The 19,420-nt window shown below is 33.5% G+C and overlaps 2 protein-coding genes and 1 long non-coding RNA gene across 4 annotated transcripts; 2 read left to right on the forward strand and 1 right to left on the reverse strand.

Moving 5' to 3' along the window:
- The first annotated feature begins 354 nt into the window (after positions 1–354).
- LOC144469760 (pyruvate kinase) lies at positions 355–12,840 on the forward strand. 2 transcript variants are annotated; one of them, XM_078180355.1, is made up of 8 exons: positions 355–536; positions 5,589–5,624; positions 9,031–9,375; positions 9,900–10,086; positions 10,642–11,163; positions 11,356–11,694; positions 11,825–11,981; positions 12,440–12,840. In XM_078180355.1, the coding sequence occupies exons 2-8, from the start codon at positions 5,598–5,600 to the stop codon at positions 12,450–12,452; spliced, it is 1,590 nt and encodes a 529-aa protein (XP_078036481.1). In that variant the 5' UTR covers positions 355–536; positions 5,589–5,597; the 3' UTR covers positions 12,453–12,840. The 2 variants fall into 2 exon arrangements, with proteins under 2 accessions (XP_078036481.1, XP_078036482.1); XM_078180356.1 differs by lacking the exon at positions 5,589–5,624.
- Positions 3,442–5,538, reverse strand: LOC144469762 (uncharacterized). The gene is made up of 3 exons (XR_013494046.1): positions 5,375–5,538; positions 3,991–4,113; positions 3,442–3,906 (listed from the first exon to the last, which is right to left on the reverse strand). It is a non-coding gene; the product is annotated as an uncharacterized LOC144469762 (long non-coding RNA).
- A 467-nt stretch (positions 12,841–13,307) lies between the features above and the next one.
- On the forward strand, positions 13,308–18,440 carry LOC144469761 (pyruvate kinase). Its single transcript, XM_078180357.1, has 8 exons — positions 13,308–13,408; positions 13,958–14,196; positions 14,936–15,113; positions 15,747–15,965; positions 16,053–16,228; positions 16,543–16,773; positions 17,539–17,761; positions 18,226–18,440. The coding sequence occupies exons 1-8, from the start codon at positions 13,396–13,398 to the stop codon at positions 18,438–18,440; spliced, it is 1,494 nt and encodes a 497-aa protein (XP_078036483.1). The 5' UTR covers positions 13,308–13,395.
- Positions 18,441–19,420: the final 980 nt, after the last annotated feature.

Below are 19,420 nucleotides of genomic sequence, written 5' to 3' on the forward strand. Positions count from 1 at the left end.
TGCTATACTAGAGACAATAGTGTCCAAAAAGCGAACTATTATCCTGGACCACTTTGTTTAATGGTCCAATGAGAGCTCGATCATGTGACAAGCGAAACCATTCTGATGTCGCAACAGAAACTATTCTTAACTTGAATGGCCGGCGAGAAGTTTTTATAAATTTCAGAATCAATGGCAAGCTAATTCGAAACTTTTTACCTGTCGAATGCTGAATAAATGTATAAATTTCTTGCAATGAAAATTTCGATGACGTTTCTGTAATATTTTGTAGCGGGTAGAGGTACGAAGATAAAAATAACCATGTATTGATTATAGAGTAGAATCGGCACAGAAATGGTGTCTACATGTTCCATTGAAAATCAGCCGAGAGGCATAAGATAGGTACACGAGGAAGTTGTAGTGACCTTTCGTGTCCTTAAAACATCAGTTTCCTACTGACTGTGAAGTCGACGACGTGAGATACTACCGATATTTCCGTAGCTTATTAAATTTTCTTCTGTTAAATCCGTGCTTGACTTTAACAACTGAAAAAAAAGGTAACGACAAATCTAAATTTCATACTTCTCATTACGAAATCACAAGCATTGCGATTTAACCTTTTGACAAATAACTAATAAAGTTTTAACAATTCAAATACCTCATGACCGTTGTCTGACATGTATTGAAAATGTTTATTTCTATACGTGAATTACCGATTTTATGCGAGATCGGTTGCACGCGATGTCACCGTATAAAATAGTAAACATTTATACACGTCTAGTTTTGTTAAAAATTTGTACACGTATGTAAAATGTTTTTATGAATTTGACCTTGAACACAACACGCTTGTGTAAGGAGCTGTCGCAGTCTTAATGCCATCTTTAAGTCTCGTCTAAAATGTTTCATAATTTGCGAAACATATATTGTATTCTATAGAAGATTTATGTTCGATATATTCTACTTTCATGTTTGATTAAATGAAGATGTAAAATACGCAAATATTATCTTTGTTACCGATATGATAATTTGTTGTCATATCGTTTACATAATTTTACCGTTTTAAAAAGTTTCAATTATAGAAACCGTTCTACCGAATAGGTACTATTACGTTCGGTAGTTTTTCCATTTATTTTACGTATTTTATTATTGAGAACAGTCAATTTTTCGGAGTAAGAGATTATAACCTCTTCACACATAAAGATTACCAAATTAAATTATGTCATAGGTAGTATCTTACATATTCTACATCATTATTCAAATATGCAATTACTTGTGCACTTTATTACCCCAAAATTTTGCATACAATAATGTTTCAGATATAAATCAATTAAAATATTCAAAGTGCAGGAACACAAGGGAACAATTATGTTACTTTTACATATTGTGTCACTGTGTTATTTCCATTTTGTTTTTTAATACTTTATCACAATATTAGCGTATCAGTTCTATTTCATTTAATGATTTACTTACAATAGGAAGAACTACAGCAAAGTTAATTAATTATTTTGAAAGCAATTGCATTTGTAGAGATGCTCTACGTGCAGTACTGAGAGAAATTGCTGAGAAACATGAAGAAAGTTTATTGTTGTTATAAGATACTTTGACATGAGAAGTCATGTATTTTATGTCTAATTACCAGTAACACGATAATTAAAACAGAAGGACAAGGATATCAATTGTCATACAATAAAATTAGTAGTATGGTACTGCACGATAATTGGTAATCAAAGCTTGCAGTATCGTCTCAGATTTTTTAACACTTGCTAAATGTAATACATATATGACTTCTGAACTGCTCATATCGAAGCAAGACTTTGACGTCACTTCTGATCTATACGATTACATAATAGTTCATGTCAGCGATCACTTTGTTTTCATATCTTCCATTTATACTTATACGACTCAATAAAATTGACTTAACATTAACGACATTAAAACAGCACAGAAAAAAATCAACTGGATATCCGCGATAGAACATAATCTTTATAACGTTGCTCTCGTATGGTGATCTTATCGCTATGCGGTATTTATAAAGTTATTAATAAATAATCCTTCGAATTATCTTTTAAACACGGTACAATTTTTATATTTTTATCTTTATCGTATACGTATTTTATCGGCAAATTGTACGCGCCTCTTTGGTGTAAATAAAATGCGGGGTATCGTTTTTGTGAAAATAATGCTACCAAAAATTGTTAGGTTTCTTGAAAAATTTAGTTTAATTTAGGCAGCGGCAAAATTGAATAAATCACGCTATGTTTTAATGAAATTAAAGTTAATCGAACGATAGAAGGAAAAATAAAAGATCTTGTCGTTCAGGACACGAAGGAACAAAATGGTCACGATCGCCATCTTTTTCTTCCTAAGAAAGGAGACATTGATCAGTGATGTAATAATGTTATCGAAATATCGTACTATTATCTCCATACTTGTTATACTTATTATTACTTTACGTAATTACTTCTGTTATTTATTTCATCTGTATGTTCGCTAATGAAATGTCTACGATATTAAGAATTTCATCGAGTTGAATCGGATAAAGATTCATTTGTTAACAGACAGTAACTTATTGTTTATATATAAAATATAAAAATGTCGTGAAATATAGATAACGAACAGAGTTAGATTTATTTAACGACATAAATATTTAATTAGTGCAACAGTTAAATTTTCTGCAATTTTGCGAACAATGATAAGTGATCTTTCATTTTTAATATTCGCTTAGATCATTTTTGAAAATTACCATAAACCCTTATCTAAACTCCTTATCATTTTAGTCAAAGATATTCAGAGATTAGGCATCTCTCCGCTATCTTTTCAATGCCATGACGCAACGGTCGTCGACTGGCGAACCTAAGTTCATTTGAATACTTTTCTGCTACTCATTCAACATGCAGTCACGACTTCAATGACGAAATCTGAATAGTTCCCATGGAACTCGATAGCGAATTCTCCTAATCGTGTAAATAATCTCTTTTAAACAAATACCCGATCGAAATACTTCGCATTTTTATTTGTACGTAATAAACAATTAATTGATATAGTCCGTTTTCTTGGTCCTATTTTTATGACTGATAGTTATCGATCGTTTATTTTAAATACAGGCGTAAAAAAATATATAAACTTCATAGCATAACAGTATATAATATATAAACATTATGTTTGTGGTTTAATATTTCTTTTACATGAGAATGCATTTTTAACACCACGGTCCCTTCCCCGAAAAATCATCTGTATCATAAAATTTACGTTATAGATCTTGCTCAAAATTAACTATGTTATAATACAAGCAAAATTAGGGAGGGTTTAAGTCATAAAATTTCAAATTTGTTTATAAAATACGAAGCTACCAGTTTTACAATCTCCTGTCTATCGCTTGTAAGGACAGACTGAGCTTATAAATTTTTATTTCAAAAACTACTTGTCTGATCGAGACGATTATTTTTTCCTTCCAATCTGTAAAGATTGTTCTATTGTAATAACATTTTTCTAATTGGAAAAAATCATCCCACAGTCCCCAAAATTATAAACAAATTCTAATTTCCCAAAAGTTTCTTCTTCGGATTCAATACTTCTACTTTTTGGGACTCTATCTACGAGATAAAACCACTGGAACAACATTTCTTCCAGATTGTAGATTATTAATTACAGATAATAGTTGATAACACCGTATCTATACATATTAATACGTGCATGCACCACACGCGTGGCTTATCTGAGCCATAATTTAATGAGCAATTCATGAAATGATAACATGATCAAACTGGGAGTGTTCGGCACTGATTCTATCTAAATCTCTTTGACCCAGGCCACAAGTGTCGTTCTATTCGGCGATTATTCATTCTGGATACACGTCTGTGTCTACACTCTATAATATGCCCACCCCATATGATCGATTATCCATGCATTTCTCCTTCCATTTTTATCCTAAAATAAAAGAAAATTATTAGAAATACTGAACTATATTTGTCCAAGTTTAAATTCTAAAAGACTTGGGTAAATATGTCTCACCTAATGAATATGTAAGTGGGTGTGTTACGATGTGGTGTAGGAATGGTGTAGCAATTCCTTTAACCGGAAGTGACACAGACGCTGTTACGAGATACTGTAGATTGTCGTTACAAGTACACCAGACTATGTGCAGACATATATTATGTATTTATTACAATATTTATTTGTTATTATTTCTTATATATTATACTATTACAATAAGATATACTATTATTATATAATATACATATATACTCTAATATATATACTATTGCAGATTTACTGCAGATTTTATGCACAAAAATGCCAAATATAAGATATTGTCTGAAACACAAAATATACTTAATTAGTATGTACGAATTAGTATGCTTCATAATTCAAACATTAAGAGAGAATCTATACTTTGTATTTCTTTGAAAAATTCACGTTGGTAAATGTTCGTAACATTAAAAAAATAATTCTGAATTTCACGGTAGAATCATATGGTTTTTTTCTTATAATAAATAAACGCGATCCTTTGTTATAATAAATAAATAAAAATAATAGAAGAGAATAGAAATAAAAAATATTAATTCAGTAGACCAAATAGTTTCCGAAATAAAAACTCTCGAGCACAGTCTGTTCTTACGAGCATTCTTTTCAAATTAATAAATGAGCAGACGAATATTTCTTATAATTATGAGAATATTTTTTGAAATTATATAAAATATCGAAATAGAGAAGAAAATTAACTAGTATACATCCTTTTACTATGCACATAATTAAAATACGTTTGGAACCTTTGGAATGAGATCCTATACAGATTTTGCACTCTAAACTCATTCCTTTTGAATATTATATTCACCTTTTCCATATTGCACTCAACTTTTCGAAATTATATTCAACTTTTTCCAAATCAAACTCACCCTTTTACGTATCTAAATTTCTTATTCCTAATTTGATTTTTAAATTTAATCTGATGACTTAAAAACTGACTCAAATATGAACACTTGATCTACAACAATTATTTACAAAGTATCTTTCAATTTTCTAATATAACGTGAGCTTCATTACAAATAATCGCATACAAGTGTCCATTTACAAAATGGAGAATTTCATTTGCAAAAAGATGAACAAGACATGCAAGAAGAACAATTATATTAGCAAAACTATATAAAAGAGAATTGATCTAGAGTGCAAAAATATCCAGAGACAAAAAAGATGAACGCGCGAATAGGGTATCGATAAGGGACTTAAAAAGGGAGCGATTTAAACTGTTAGCAGCGTTAAACATATTTCGAGCGAAGTAATGTGCGAAAGAAGGTAGGAATTGATGTTTGACCCTGATACGTCCGTTCTAGCGACGGCGTTTTCGTACTTAATCAGAGGTTTGGAATAGAATGTGCCCGTACAAATTTTGGCAGACCTGCTGCACGCATTGGTATCATCATCATCGTCTTCTCGTATCACGTCCATCGAACGTCTTCAATTCCCCTCTCTACTTCCGCACGTCGCGATACATCCGTTGCTTGTCCGATAAGCAGTATGCACTCGGTGTGCAGACGAATGCAGCCAGACGTAGCCGCGGTACCATCGAAAACGTATTGCCACTAATTCCTGTCTCCTATTTATTTGCGCAGCCCGTCAAAATGGTCTGGATTACCGCCGACGATAAGGTACTATCCTCACCATTCAGTTAGTAAGCGAGTTTTAGTTTTGCAGTGATTTTAATTGCTCTCTATATATCTCTACGGTCTCTGTGTGTTAATTGCTAAATGTGTCCAGTGAACAAGTTCCGTTCGACACGCAACACCGTGACTCTTCATCGCTCTCCCAATCAGATCCTGATGCACCCCTCGCGAAACCATAGAAAACGATTGTCTACCTTGCACTCTGCAACAGAAGACAGCGAACTCTCGATGGCTTTTGTTTACACGACGGACTCGACGAATGCTTAGTATCGCGAAACTCTGATAAGTTTTTATCTCGTTTCGAACGCACAGTGGAACTTTTGATACAGCGAACTAATTTTTTTAAGATCACAAATTTTCGAATTAATTATATTATAATTATATCTATACAGAGATTACTTATTAAATTAGTTCCTCATCTTGCACTTAATGTATATTAAAAATTTTTCGCATTGCAATAGTTAGCAATTCAATTACCGATATATTTCAATTCATCAAAGTTTCTATATTTCTGTATTTAATTTATTCTATTATTGATCTAAATATTCTACAAATACGCAGAAAAGCAGCAAAATGTGAGAAAAGTTAGCAAACGTTTTCCATGGCTAGTCCCCTATAAATCAGGATCGATCTCGAGTCACGTTCGCTTGCGTAGCTTATTTTACTAATACTTTTACTTTTTGATTGCACTTTAATTCATGTTGATTGAGTTTGCCACGTACGGTAAGTATCACTATTCGGTTCACTCGAATATTGTACATATCGCAGCGCAGTATTTTCTGGTTTCTTTCCTTAGCGTTCGTAGCCGTTTTGTAATTTCTATTTTAAACCACCGTTTGATTCTCGATCGTCGAACGTTCTACGTTTCACTGGGACATTTTCTTCCAGTGCAACGAGTCGCGACGATAAAGTGGAGAAACGCAATTTCGTTTTTCCATTCTGGATGACTGGACATGGGAGTCGACCACGCAGCGAAACGGCTGCATTAATTATGCGTTTCGCACTCGTAGAGTCGAAAGCATGCGTGTATTATTTTGTTACAATGTTGAGTTCTCTTGGATTGTTTACAAAGTATACTTTGGGAATTTTTTCCAATGAACTGGGCATTTTTTTACGAGGCTTGTCGGATCCGTTCGCACATGATTTTTGTAACGCTGTCGTGGAAACTATAGTGATTGTGCAACGACATTCCTCCTCGATAAGTTTTCACCAACGTCGACGAAACTTGAAACGACTCGGAGCTATTTTTATTTAACACGATTACGGTCGGCTCTTGAACAATAAAAAACTAATTACAATGATTTGTGCAAATGGCATCGATCGAAAGCGGGACTACTGTTACTAACACTTTGACCTTCGAGCCGCAATAACAATTGTAATCGATGCAACAATTTTCTCTGACTCAGAAATTAGGTACTCAACGCGTTAAAAAATGTGAAAGCAAAAATTTTAAACGAAACGAAAATTTAGTAAATAGTCTGTCAATAGCTTTTTAACCGATTCCTTAGCGAATAATAATAATTAAAATGAATAGCATTTTCGGCGAACGGCGGCGTACGAAAATTCCCAGATACAGCTTAAATCAGTGCGAGCATGTCGGTAAAGTTTCGTGAAGATCGTCGTGTCATAGGTCAAGTAAAAATTCCTGAAGTATCCCTACGCGAAGTAGATCGGCGACGAACCGGTTCGTAAACGTCTCGACGACAGTAGAGATACGGTTGCAGATTGCAAAAGTCGATCGCGATTGTCTGTGGAATATTTGTGGTCAATGGAAATTAATCTGTCCTATCAAATTGTATATCTTCTTTTCGTTATCGTGGTCTGCGCGACTTACAATTGACAGAGCTGAATCATCTTATCGCGATGATTAACGTGTCGATTGGGAAACCCGGTTCCACGTTCACGGTTCTATTCGATACTAGCTCGGTAGCTATTCTTACTGCATTATACGAAATTTAGCGTTACAATTGAGCAGCAAACGCTAAGCTATTCTTAGTGTAACAGCATACTTTGGGCATCGACTGCTCTTCGAGAGACATGATGCCGAAAAATCACGTGCTAATTGTAATAATCATCGCATCGAATTTTGATGTCTATAGAGATTTGTGATAAAGCGTTTATACAGATCTGTGGACGCTGATTTTGGATCTGGTAACACATTTTCGTTATCGTATTCAGCTTCTCAGAGATAAACGACTCGTGTGAATCGACGCTAATTGTAATTAAGGCGTTACCGACAACTTGTCCCTAATCGAAATTTGATATTACAGATAACGTTTTGTAGAACTGATTTTATCCTATTTCGGATATATCGTATAGCGGATTTCTTATCGATGTACGGGCTCGTAGAATATTTGAATTTTTAGCTAATTTATTTGTATATTTGCAGTTGTTTATTCGTCGTTGATGCGTGGATTTTTATCCATCTTCAGCTTGTGTAAATTTATAAAATATATAAGTGTACGTCAACATTGAATATTAATAGCTCCATGCTCTATTTTTGTTACAAGAGATGTTTCTAAATAGTAACTTGCATAAAGATCCACAGCCTATTTATGCTATTTATTTAGTTTGCATGTAGTTTAGTTGATAAAAAGTAGACAATAATTATTTGTAAGAGATAAAATAGAATTTTGATTTGAAATGTGTGCTTTCATTTCTTTAAGCTTCTTTTTTTCATCTGATCGTAATCGAAAAGGGGCTTAGGAACTAGTTCTGTCAAGGTCATAGTGCCTGTTCATAACCGTATGAAAATAGTGCCGGTGTTGATCCGCTACCCTACGCGAACAAAAATAAATAAATATATGAAACTCTGTAGTGAGTATAGTGGCCGTGACCTTGACAAACTGATTCACTTTGCTTGGAAATGTAGTATAGTAAATTTTCCTTAGAATTATTTGTTTTTGTTCAATATTATTACAAGCCAATTAACACTTTGTACACACGCAACGAATTATGTTTGCAAAAAGTGTATTAGCTTACAATTATTTAGTATTGTTAGCTGTTATATAATGCACCAGCTGTGAAATGTGCTGTTCAACCCTTTATTTCTTGAAACTGCAATTTTATTTCAATCAACCAAAATATCCCTAGATTTACATTTCAATCTTTAATCGACAGAGATAACTAATATTTAATATACATATATATTTATTATAACACCAAATTACAGACAAATTCAGTATACTCATGTACGTATGTCTATTGTTTATAGGAATAATTCTAAAGTTATCATTTAACCCCATGAAATAAAGAAAGCAGTAACAAACACGTTTTTGAATTTTCTTTAAATATGAATGTAAGAATAGCATAATTCAGGGTATAAAGGGTTGGTGGCTGTTTTAACTCGGACATCTGTCGCGCGAAACTAAATGTTATTTAATTGTTATAGATGGCTGGGAAGCCAAATACTCAAGCTTTGTACGCTCAAAGCCACTTAGACCACATGTGCGCCCTCGACATCGAAAGCGGGGGATCGTTTGTGCGTCTCTCTGGAATTATTTGCACGATCGGACCGGTCTCGAGGTCCGTCGAGACCCTCGAGAAGATGATCGACACGGGCATGAACATCGCCCGAATGAACTTCTCCCATGGATCCCATGAATACCATGCCGAGACCATCCGCAACGTTCGCGAAGCCCAGAAGAATTTCTCTAAAAAAAGCGGCATCAACACCCCAGTGGCGATTGCTCTTGACACCAAAGGTCCCGAGATTCGTACAGGTCTCCTGGAAGGCGTAAGAAAGTTTTTAGTTAACGCCATAAATGTCTCAAACATTATACATGATCCACGTCAGAATTTTTATTGAATTTTATTAGAACATTGTGTCATAAATTTTTCTTTGTCGATAAGAAACCTAAAAGGTGACACAATTGCTATATGAACATTAAGTGTCGTTAGTCTTACTAAAAATGTTATATAATATATAATACAACTTGTTGAAAAAATACATTTTTCATTATCTAAGGGCATACAAAATAGACACAGTATTTTAAAGCTTAGATAAAAGTCTTATTTAGTTATCTATTGAACTGGAAGTATACAAGATTTTCTACAAGTATAGTTTCGTTCATAAACTTGGACCATGTTAATCTAAAAAGTAGAAAATATTGCGATGCATTTGCATTACTATATTTTCATGCGAAGCACTCTGTGTGCTTACATTATTTTATAATGATATTAAATATTACTATGTAAAATATATGTATATTCTATTGCTCGTCGTAATATATTTAACCTCACTGATTATTTATTTATTAGGGCGGGTCCGCTGAAGTGGAATTAGTCAAGGGCCAGAATTTCAAACTGTCCACTGACAAGTCGTACGCCGAGAAAGGAAACAAAGATATAGTATACGTCGATTATGAAAATATCACGAAGGTATTGAAGGTTGGAAATCGTGTCTTCGTTGACGATGGCTTGATTTCTCTGATCGTCACTGCCGTCAGTACGTAACATTTAACCATTCTTATAAATAATATACTAGAAAATATAGGGGAGATCTCATTTTACTTCCTAAATAATTCCACATTTCTAAAAAGAATTATTTTCTAATTGAATAAACATACAATTTAACTTAAAAATCATTTTCTCAGCTAATTTAAAATTATACTTTCATAGCCAGCGAATGGAGGAATATTTGTTTTCAGTTAAAAAAAATTAACAAGAGAAATTTCTAATTTCGATAGAATAAAAATCCAATTTAATTTTAAAATCATTCTCTCAGCTAATAAGTTACATGAAAGGATTTTTTCTCTCCTCATAATGTTCAATTTTCTTACTTTTATGCTTGTAAAGATAGAATTTCGCCTACACAGTATTTAACTGTATAAACTTTTCATAACATTCAATTGAAAGATAATTTCACCAATCCGTTTGAATCTATAACAAAAATTAGATTTAAATTTATTATGGATTATTATGAGATATATTATTTATATTATTTTTATAAGACTAACACCTGTTTCATTTCTGATGGTACATCATTGTTTTCATTTAACAGATCCCGACAGCGTCAGCACTACCGTGGAGAACGGTGGCATGTTAGGCTCCCGCAAAGGTGTCAATCTGCCAGGTGTACCGGTAGATTTGCCAGCCGTCTCCGAAAAGGACAAGTCCGATCTGCAGTTCGGTGTTGAACAAGAGGTCGACATGATCTTCGCCTCGTTCATTAGAAACGCCGCAGCCTTGGCAGAAATCCGTGCGATCCTTGGCGAGAAGGGAAAGAAGATTAAAATTATCTCGAAGATCGAGAACCAACAGGGCATGACGAACCTCGACGAGATCATTGAAGCGTCCGACGGCATTATGGTTGCTCGTGGTGATCTTGGTATCGAGATCCCGCCCGAGAAAGTGAACATAGCTCAGAAATGCATGATCAGCAGGTGCAACAAAGTCGGCAAACCAGTGATCTGCGCTACTCAGATGCTCGAGTCTATGGTGAAGAAACCGCGTGCTACCAGAGCCGAGACATCTGATGTTGCAAACGCTATTCTTGATGGCGCTGATTGCGTCATGTTGTCAGGTAATATCAATGATATGATGAGGTCGATACAAACACAATTAGTTGACATGTGCTAAAAAATAAGACATTCGTTAAAAATTAACTTTGCTATTTATCAATTTCCGAAAATTTGAAAACACTTTCTCAAACGATACATTAAATAATTGATGGGTTATTCAATTTGTAATTAATAAGTGAAATATTCTATCACAGGTGAAACTGCCAAAGGTGACTACCCACTGGAATGCGTTCGTACCATGGCTAACATCTGCAAAGAAGCAGAGGCTACCATCTGGCAAACCCAGATATTTGGCGATCTCTTAAGCAAAGCCATCCCCCCGATCGATGCTACTCACGCAGTTGCAATTGCTGCTGTCGAAGTGTCTATGAAATGTTTATCCAGCGCTATCATAGTAATCACGACCACCGGTCGTTCTGCACATTTAATTGCGAAGTACAGGCCACGCTGCCCAATCATCGCGGTGACCAGATTCGATCAAGTTGCACGACAGGCCCACCTTCATCGTGGTATTCTGCCACTCGTCTACGAAGGTAACATAAACATTCTACTATTATTAATTATCATTCTATTTCTATTAAAAATCTTAATAATTTCTTTATTCTCAAAATTCTTTGGTAACTCTAGGCAAAAAGTTTGCATTAATTCACTAATTGTTTACAGAGGCACCGTTGTCTGACTGGATAAAGGATGTGGACGTACGTGTTCAATGCGGTTTGAACTTCGGCAAGAGCCGCGGTTTTATTAAAACCGGCGATTCAGTGGTCGTGGTCACTGGATGGAAGCAGGGCTCAGGCTTCACGAATACACTTCGCGTCGTGTACGTAGATATTGAAGTTCCTCACGATGATGACGAATGCGTTGTTCGAAGCGTGACAGATTCCTATGAAGACATTATGTAATTGCATGCCCAATGTTGTAACGTGCACTAACATTCCCTTTCCACGCACAGTGTAGTTTAATACAATTTGTCCCAATAAATTAAAACGAAATACCCTGTGTGTTTGTGTTTCTAGGTGAAGTTGAACTGAATCTCAAAGTCAGAGTGCATTAAATCAGGTTACATCATTATATTAAAAATGAAACGAAATGATTTTTGTTATATGTTAAATGAAATGGAATTCTTAGAAAGTAATGGACTTAAGAACTCTGACTTTGGTGTACATACATGTTTCAGTTTGTTGTGTAATCGTGAAATGCATGCTCACAACGGTAACAAAAGTAATTTTTCTAATTAACATCGTCAGTAATGTAATAATTTTTGGTTATTCTTTTTAGGAACGTCGATTAAGTACAACTACTAGCTGATTCATAAGGAGAAACCTGGATACAGTGATTGTAGATGTTAAAAATTCAGTATGTATGTAACTTATATGTATGATGAACTTAGCATATTCTTTAAACGTTTTAAAATTTGAAAAATGCCAGTAGCTACAGTATTATTTACTTGGCCCTACGAAGGTCTGCAGTAATACGGTACGGAGAGCATACGTTCACGTATACGTAAATAAGTATACTGTTACACGTATGCATACACACTACATTAATGAATAGTTACAGTGAGATAATTAATTGAAGCAAACTATTGAAACTTGGTTTATTAACTGTTTGAAGGACATACGTTGGATTCTCTAATTTCTGTATGAATACGAATAAAAACGAAAATTTATTTTACTTTATTACATTGTTTTCATTACACGCCCCAAAGTGTACATTTTCCTTCAGTTGTATTAATTGCAATGTTCAGATTGTACGTTGCAAACCACCAACCCGCACCTGACATGAATCATATCAACAGCAAAATGGATAAATAACTCCTAATGTTGCTCCTCTGTAATAATTAATTTCCTTCTCCTTCCAATCCCATCAAATTCACAAGTATATCGACTTAACACCAGCCGTACACTATGATATGCTCCAATGAAGTCGCAGCACCAACCAAAAAGAAACCCAATTACAGAGTACCATGGGTATTTAAATTTTTTCAATTTATATGACATTAGGTACATGAAAGTAATATAAACGCGGTACTCATTTCTGTTAGAGTACTCGTAAATTTTTCTTTCTTATAACTATAATGTAACAATATAACATTTGACATTAAGCTGAGCGATTTTGAAGACGAGACATTATGCAATGGCCAGGCAGAAGCTACCTATCGAAAGTCAGGACTTGAACATAGTACACAGCTAGATATAAATTCTAATCCGAAACTATCAAGACTCACCAAGATCATGGTTACTTTGGGTGAGATCATTAGAACTCATTATCCTTTAGATTATGTTTTTGAACATCTACGTCAAAGTACAATCTTCTTTAGTAATATTCTATTAAATAATACATTAAAGAAATAATAACGAAGCAAGATTGATGATGAATTGCTTCTACTCGTGTTTGCTAGTAGAAAGAGTATGGCATTGGTCAGACAAGTAAAGAGATCACACTAAAGCTCCTAGATGATCACTGAAATTTTTCACTGACATAAATTTAAATCAGAAACTATTTAAACTATTATCTACCAACATTTTACAAGCAACAGAAAACAATTATTTTTTCATAAAATTTTAAAACTTTAAATTTGAATTAAATATGAAATAGAGATAATTAAAAAAAGATGCAATTTCAATTTTCGTTTGATTTGCTGAATGCATTTTTATATACTGCCTTTTTACCACAGTTTTTATGGTATGTCGCGTAATTGAAGTAACAGAATAATGAAAAAAGTATTCTTCGTCGAGGTTGTCCGAACCCACATAGACGTAGACAATATCTGTGTTTTCTTACCGTTTGGCCTAGGTGTCGTGAACTCTGATCCCGGAGCTATCGTCAATATGATGATGGCCGGCGCAAACATTGTTCGTTTGAACATGTCTCATCAAGTGGACAAATGGCATGCAATCACTGTACAGTCCATCAGACAGGCTGGGAATAGAATGTATGAGTTCACCGGTGAGATTTATCCTCTAGGGGTTGCGACCAGCCTTCGGGGACCTGAAATAAGAACTGGCATATTTAAAGGGGATGCATCGAGCATAGTATGATTCTTATATATAATATAATTACGTATTATTATAATTATAATTATAACTAATTATACTTACTATAATTTTTTCTACATTTCAATTTTCTATATCCAATTTTTTATGTTTTGTACTACTTGATTTTCTATACTACATACTATAGTTTCCTTCATTCTACTTTATTTTGGATTTCTATATCTTATACTATTTAGTTTTCTCCATTTTATATTTATTTTTTTATTTTATACTATACTGTGTTCTTCACACTATATTACTTATTTTTCTATATTTTATACTATATAGTTCTTCAGATTTTATATTTTGTGGTTTGGTACAGTTTAGACCATTTAATTTTCTATGTTTCATATTGTAACATGTTTTTATGATTTTCTTATATCCTATTATTATTATTTAGATATATTAATCTTTAGCGTCCGTATTATTTAAATTTAAATATTTTCTACAACTTATTTTTCTACATTTTACATTAATTTTCTATATTTCACATGATTTTTATTTCCCATATGTTATACAATTAATTTTTCTTCGCACAACGTATTACTTATTCTCCCATACGTTGTGCCATCTGTTCCACATCCTATAATATTTCTTCATGCACCTTTCTGGCAACGTTAAAATTGCACACGTTGAGTCCAAACATTGGTTATCGTAAATAAAAAATTACTTTGTACCGAAAGCTCGGGTTTCTTGCCACAACGTCCCGCGAAGCTGTTTCAATAATTCACCTCTGCAGGGACACGCCGATTTGAAAGAGGGGAACGTGGTGAAATTATTAACGAACGTCGTTGCGAAACGTGCCGGATGCGTAAATTGTTTTTGGGTGTCTTATCCCAACTTGCCGCGCGTATGTCGGCCCGGCGACAGAATTCTCATCGGTCGTGGCGTAGCATTGTTGCAAGTCTGTTGCGTCCGTAAGTTGCGTTCAATCTTCCGTACATTAATTCTAACAATTTTATATATTAATTCTAACGGTGCGTACTTTTCTAGAAATTTATTTTCGCTGAACAATTTTTAATCAACGATAAGGCTGCTACGGTTTTACAAAATTCATTATCCCCTTGGGAAATACCCTTGAAGCTTCGCTTAAATGTATAATTAAGCACAGTTCGTTCGATTAAGTACATAGAATGTATTATGTTGTCTATATTTTTAATTATTCAGTTCAAGCTATAATTGGTACTTATGTTTTACCTAGAGTTTGTTTCATTATTATTGTTTTTCTCCTTATTTGTTCTCCTACCTAAAATATTTAAATCTATATATCTTTCTTTATATCGTATTATTTATTTCTCTACGTTTCATTCTATTTATTTTAAGTTATATTGTTTAATTCTTCACACTATTTATTTTGTTATGGATTGTATTATTTAATGCTATATTTTAACTATTGCTACATATGCTACATTTCAAACTACCCAGCTTAAACTACCCTTTTTAATTATTTCGTAATAATTTGCGATATGTATATTTCCATAAGCATTCAATTAACTTCTTAAAATCAATCGAATTACAAAGACGCAAAAGGCAATTTGTTTTCCGTCCAGGTGAAGCAGACGTTGTTTGTAAGGTATTAAAAGGAGGCATCGTTCGCGACGAGGCGCAAGTGCAACTATTGGACAGCGTAGTCGAACTGCCCCAATTGTCGAAGACAGACGAGGAACAGATTGAATTAACTTCGTTCTTAGAATGCGACTTTTGCATAGTGAATCACACGCGGAACGAGAAGATGATAGAAGCTGTTAAAACCGGCTTCGACCAAATCAGTAAATCATAAGCTAATATAATTGTGCTACAACGCTTCCTGCAAACTAGTTTTCGATGTCTGCAATTTTGATTAATCATTCCCAAAGGTACCGTCAAAATTTGCGTGATCGCGAAGATCTCCTCGCAACAAGGTTTGGACAACCTGGATGACATTTTACTAGCAGCCGACGGTATCCTGCTCGACAGAGACAGCATCGAAATCGAAGTCGGCGCTGAACGATTGTTCATGGTCGAGAAGGTTGTCGTCGCCAAGTGTGTAAAGGTAAAATCGTCATCGAACGCTCATTAAAATAAAAAAGGCTGACATAAAGTCAACTGAAGGTTCAATTATTCCTCATAAAAGCAATTTTATAATATCAATAATTTTAATATTAAGAAAATAAATAAAAGTCTGTAAAGCTCTTGTATTAAGCTAAGATAAAGCAATTTTTATTTCGCATACCTTTTGCATATTGTAAAGTAAATTCTTTTTATGTTGCTAAATATTTAAAATTAAATTCCTTTAACTACGAGTATAATTAACTACGAGGTTGCAATTTATGGTTATTAACAATTTTCGATATGTTTTTCATTCAGGCAGGGAAACCTGTTGTACTAAGCTTTCACGTATCCAAGAACAGCGCATTGAAACTCGACGTGAACCTAATTGCGAACGCTGTTTTAAACGGGGTTGACGCTATCTTTCTTAAAACGGGCGAGTTGAATGGAAAGGAAACTAGCGAGCTAATAAAGAAGGTGGACGTGGTCTGTAGACAGGCGGAGAGCGCGCGATGCCAGAGAGAGATCTTCGACGAGTTGGCTTGCAAGGTGTGTGATTTACGCAATCCGTATAAACTAATATACACGGTAACGAAATAATGTCGTCATTTTGAACAACATATAGAACACGTAGTATAAAACACAAGTATACTCGCTTGATGTGAAAACGTTGTTTGACATAAAGATATAAATGTTATAACGACACTGTGGATTTTGTGCAAAATAAAAATTGTCCAAATCAATTGCAAGCAGTGGAGAATAAACAGAATATTGTTTTCTCCATAATTGTAATAAGTTTGAAATAGTATGACAATATTCTTATATTTTTCTATCTTCACAATTTTTACCTAGACATTTTTTATTTTCATAAACGCCTGAAATTCGCAGTTTGGTTATAACAAACAGATATATTTTATCAAGTATATACATGTACTTATATGTATATATATATATAAAATAGTAAATGTTAATTACATCTCTAATAACGCCAAAAATTTGATACAAAAGTATAGATTGAGATCAAATAATTATTACAATGTAGAGAAGTTAATATTTAGAAACTCGTTTCTAATTTTATATATTATTATATATAAACGAAATTAGTCTGCAGTCGAGTTACATTATCATTTTATTTCATTTTATTTATTTCTGACATTTTAGTTCAAAATGACAAATAGTCAAGCAATTTAGAAGAATTTTTTTTTGTAAATGTGAGGAAGAATTTTTTTGTAAATAAACTGAAATAAGGAGTTATCGATATTTCTCTTAGCGGACATAATTAATATCATGGTATTTCCTCTGGTATAAAAATAGATGCTGGTGCCTCCCAATCCTATGCACGCAGTGACCATAGGTGCAATCCAAACATCCTTGAACTTAAACGCCGCTGCAATTATTGTTACAACGACGTCTGGTCAAACCGCTGTCTCATTGTCGACGCATCGACCACATTGCCCTATTCTTGCTATCACGCGTTTCGGGGATGTTGCAAGATGGCTGCAACTGTACCACGGACTCCAACCGCTTCATTATCGACGTAAACCAATCAGATTTTTGCTTACGACAGTTCTTATAATTTTTATAAAAACCGTCAATTATCACGTGAATTTATAACAGCTTTACATAACTGATTATACATAACTGTTTATACATAAACAAAAATTACTTACACATATAGAAAATCTATTTCTTAACTATATTTACCGTGGCATAAAATAATTGATTGCACGAAGTATTAAAATGCGAAATAGCATCGAGAAAATGCAATGCATTGCATTTATGTAAACATAAATAATTTAATGAATTTTAAAAATTTCAATGTCTAAGTTAATTCTGTTATTTTATTTAACTTTTTATCTAAACTAGTGCAATTGTTAATGATTGATATAATTGTGTATATAGTCTCAAATAAATAGATAAAGGGAGGATAGGAGATATGTCTATAATTAAGAAGAACAAAGTATTAGTCACGAACTTTGAGTTTTCTATAATTACAAACAGAGCAACCGCTGGCTGATTGGAACGACGACTTGAATTCACGGATACAGGACGGCGTCGATTCTCTTCGAAGGCGAAGATACATCAAAGTCGGGGATGCAGTCGTTATAGTTACCGGATGCCGGCAGGGATCGGGATTTACGAATTCTATACGAGTGGCCTATGTATCACCGGGACATGTGGAAAATGGCTCAACCAACCTTGAGCCTTGTTGGTGAAACATGCAACTATTTGTACATAACAATATTAACGTAACAAACTATCTATACCAAATTAAAAAAAATGTAACATTAAAAGGTTTAACTTGATTCGAGTTGTTTTATTTCAATAGTAAAGTTATAATTACTGTCAATTTTATTACAGAAATAGATAATAATATAGAGCTGTAAAAATAAAAAAGAAATTTAGGAATTTTGTCATGTTATTTTTCATTTAGTGTAACTATTAAATATAGTTTTCTTTTAATCCTGATATTATAGCTATAACATTTGAATATTTCTTGAAAATTTAATAATTCTTTAAAAATAAAATATTAACAATTAAAAAGCATAGCTTGATTTTGATTATTCTATTTAAATCAAGTTATAGTATCAATTTTATGGCAAAAATAGTTAATAATATATTGAAGCGAAAAGCATAGTTTTCTTTTAATCACGATTTTATAATTATAAAATTTCAATGTTGCGTGAAAATTTAATAGTCCTTTAAAAATCAAGGATTAAGGCGTTTCTAGTTAAAAATTTTTAGCAAGAAAATTAATTAGTTAATGTTTCGTTAATATCGAGATTTATATCAAACTGATATTCTTTCAATCGAGTATTAATTATAAACACTTTATTACCGACAGCTTGAAATTGCACCGATAAACAGTAATTAATTCGACATCCTGTCTGTGGATACTTCATATTTGTTCAAGGATTGTTCAAATTCGCGGGCCCTTCTTTTACCCGCGATTTTTTATTAATTTACGATAATATTAATCTTTGATACACCACATCTGTTCCGTGTATCATCAAGCAACGAATTATCGATTGCACTTTCTCACGTACGCCATCATCATTTATGAAACTTTTCATCGGTAATACAATATTCTTCGGAACCGCGCAAAACTCATTGTCCCGCGCGACAACGAAGTCCACTTCAAAAACGTGAGTAACGCAATTATCATCGTAACCCCGTTTATCCGTTAAAATTCCCG

The sequence above is a fragment of the Augochlora pura genome, chromosome 5 (assembly GCF_028453695.1).
Source record: "Augochlora pura isolate Apur16 chromosome 5, APUR_v2.2.1, whole genome shotgun sequence".
In the NCBI taxonomy this organism is placed as follows: domain Eukaryota; kingdom Metazoa; phylum Arthropoda; class Insecta; order Hymenoptera; family Halictidae; genus Augochlora; species Augochlora pura.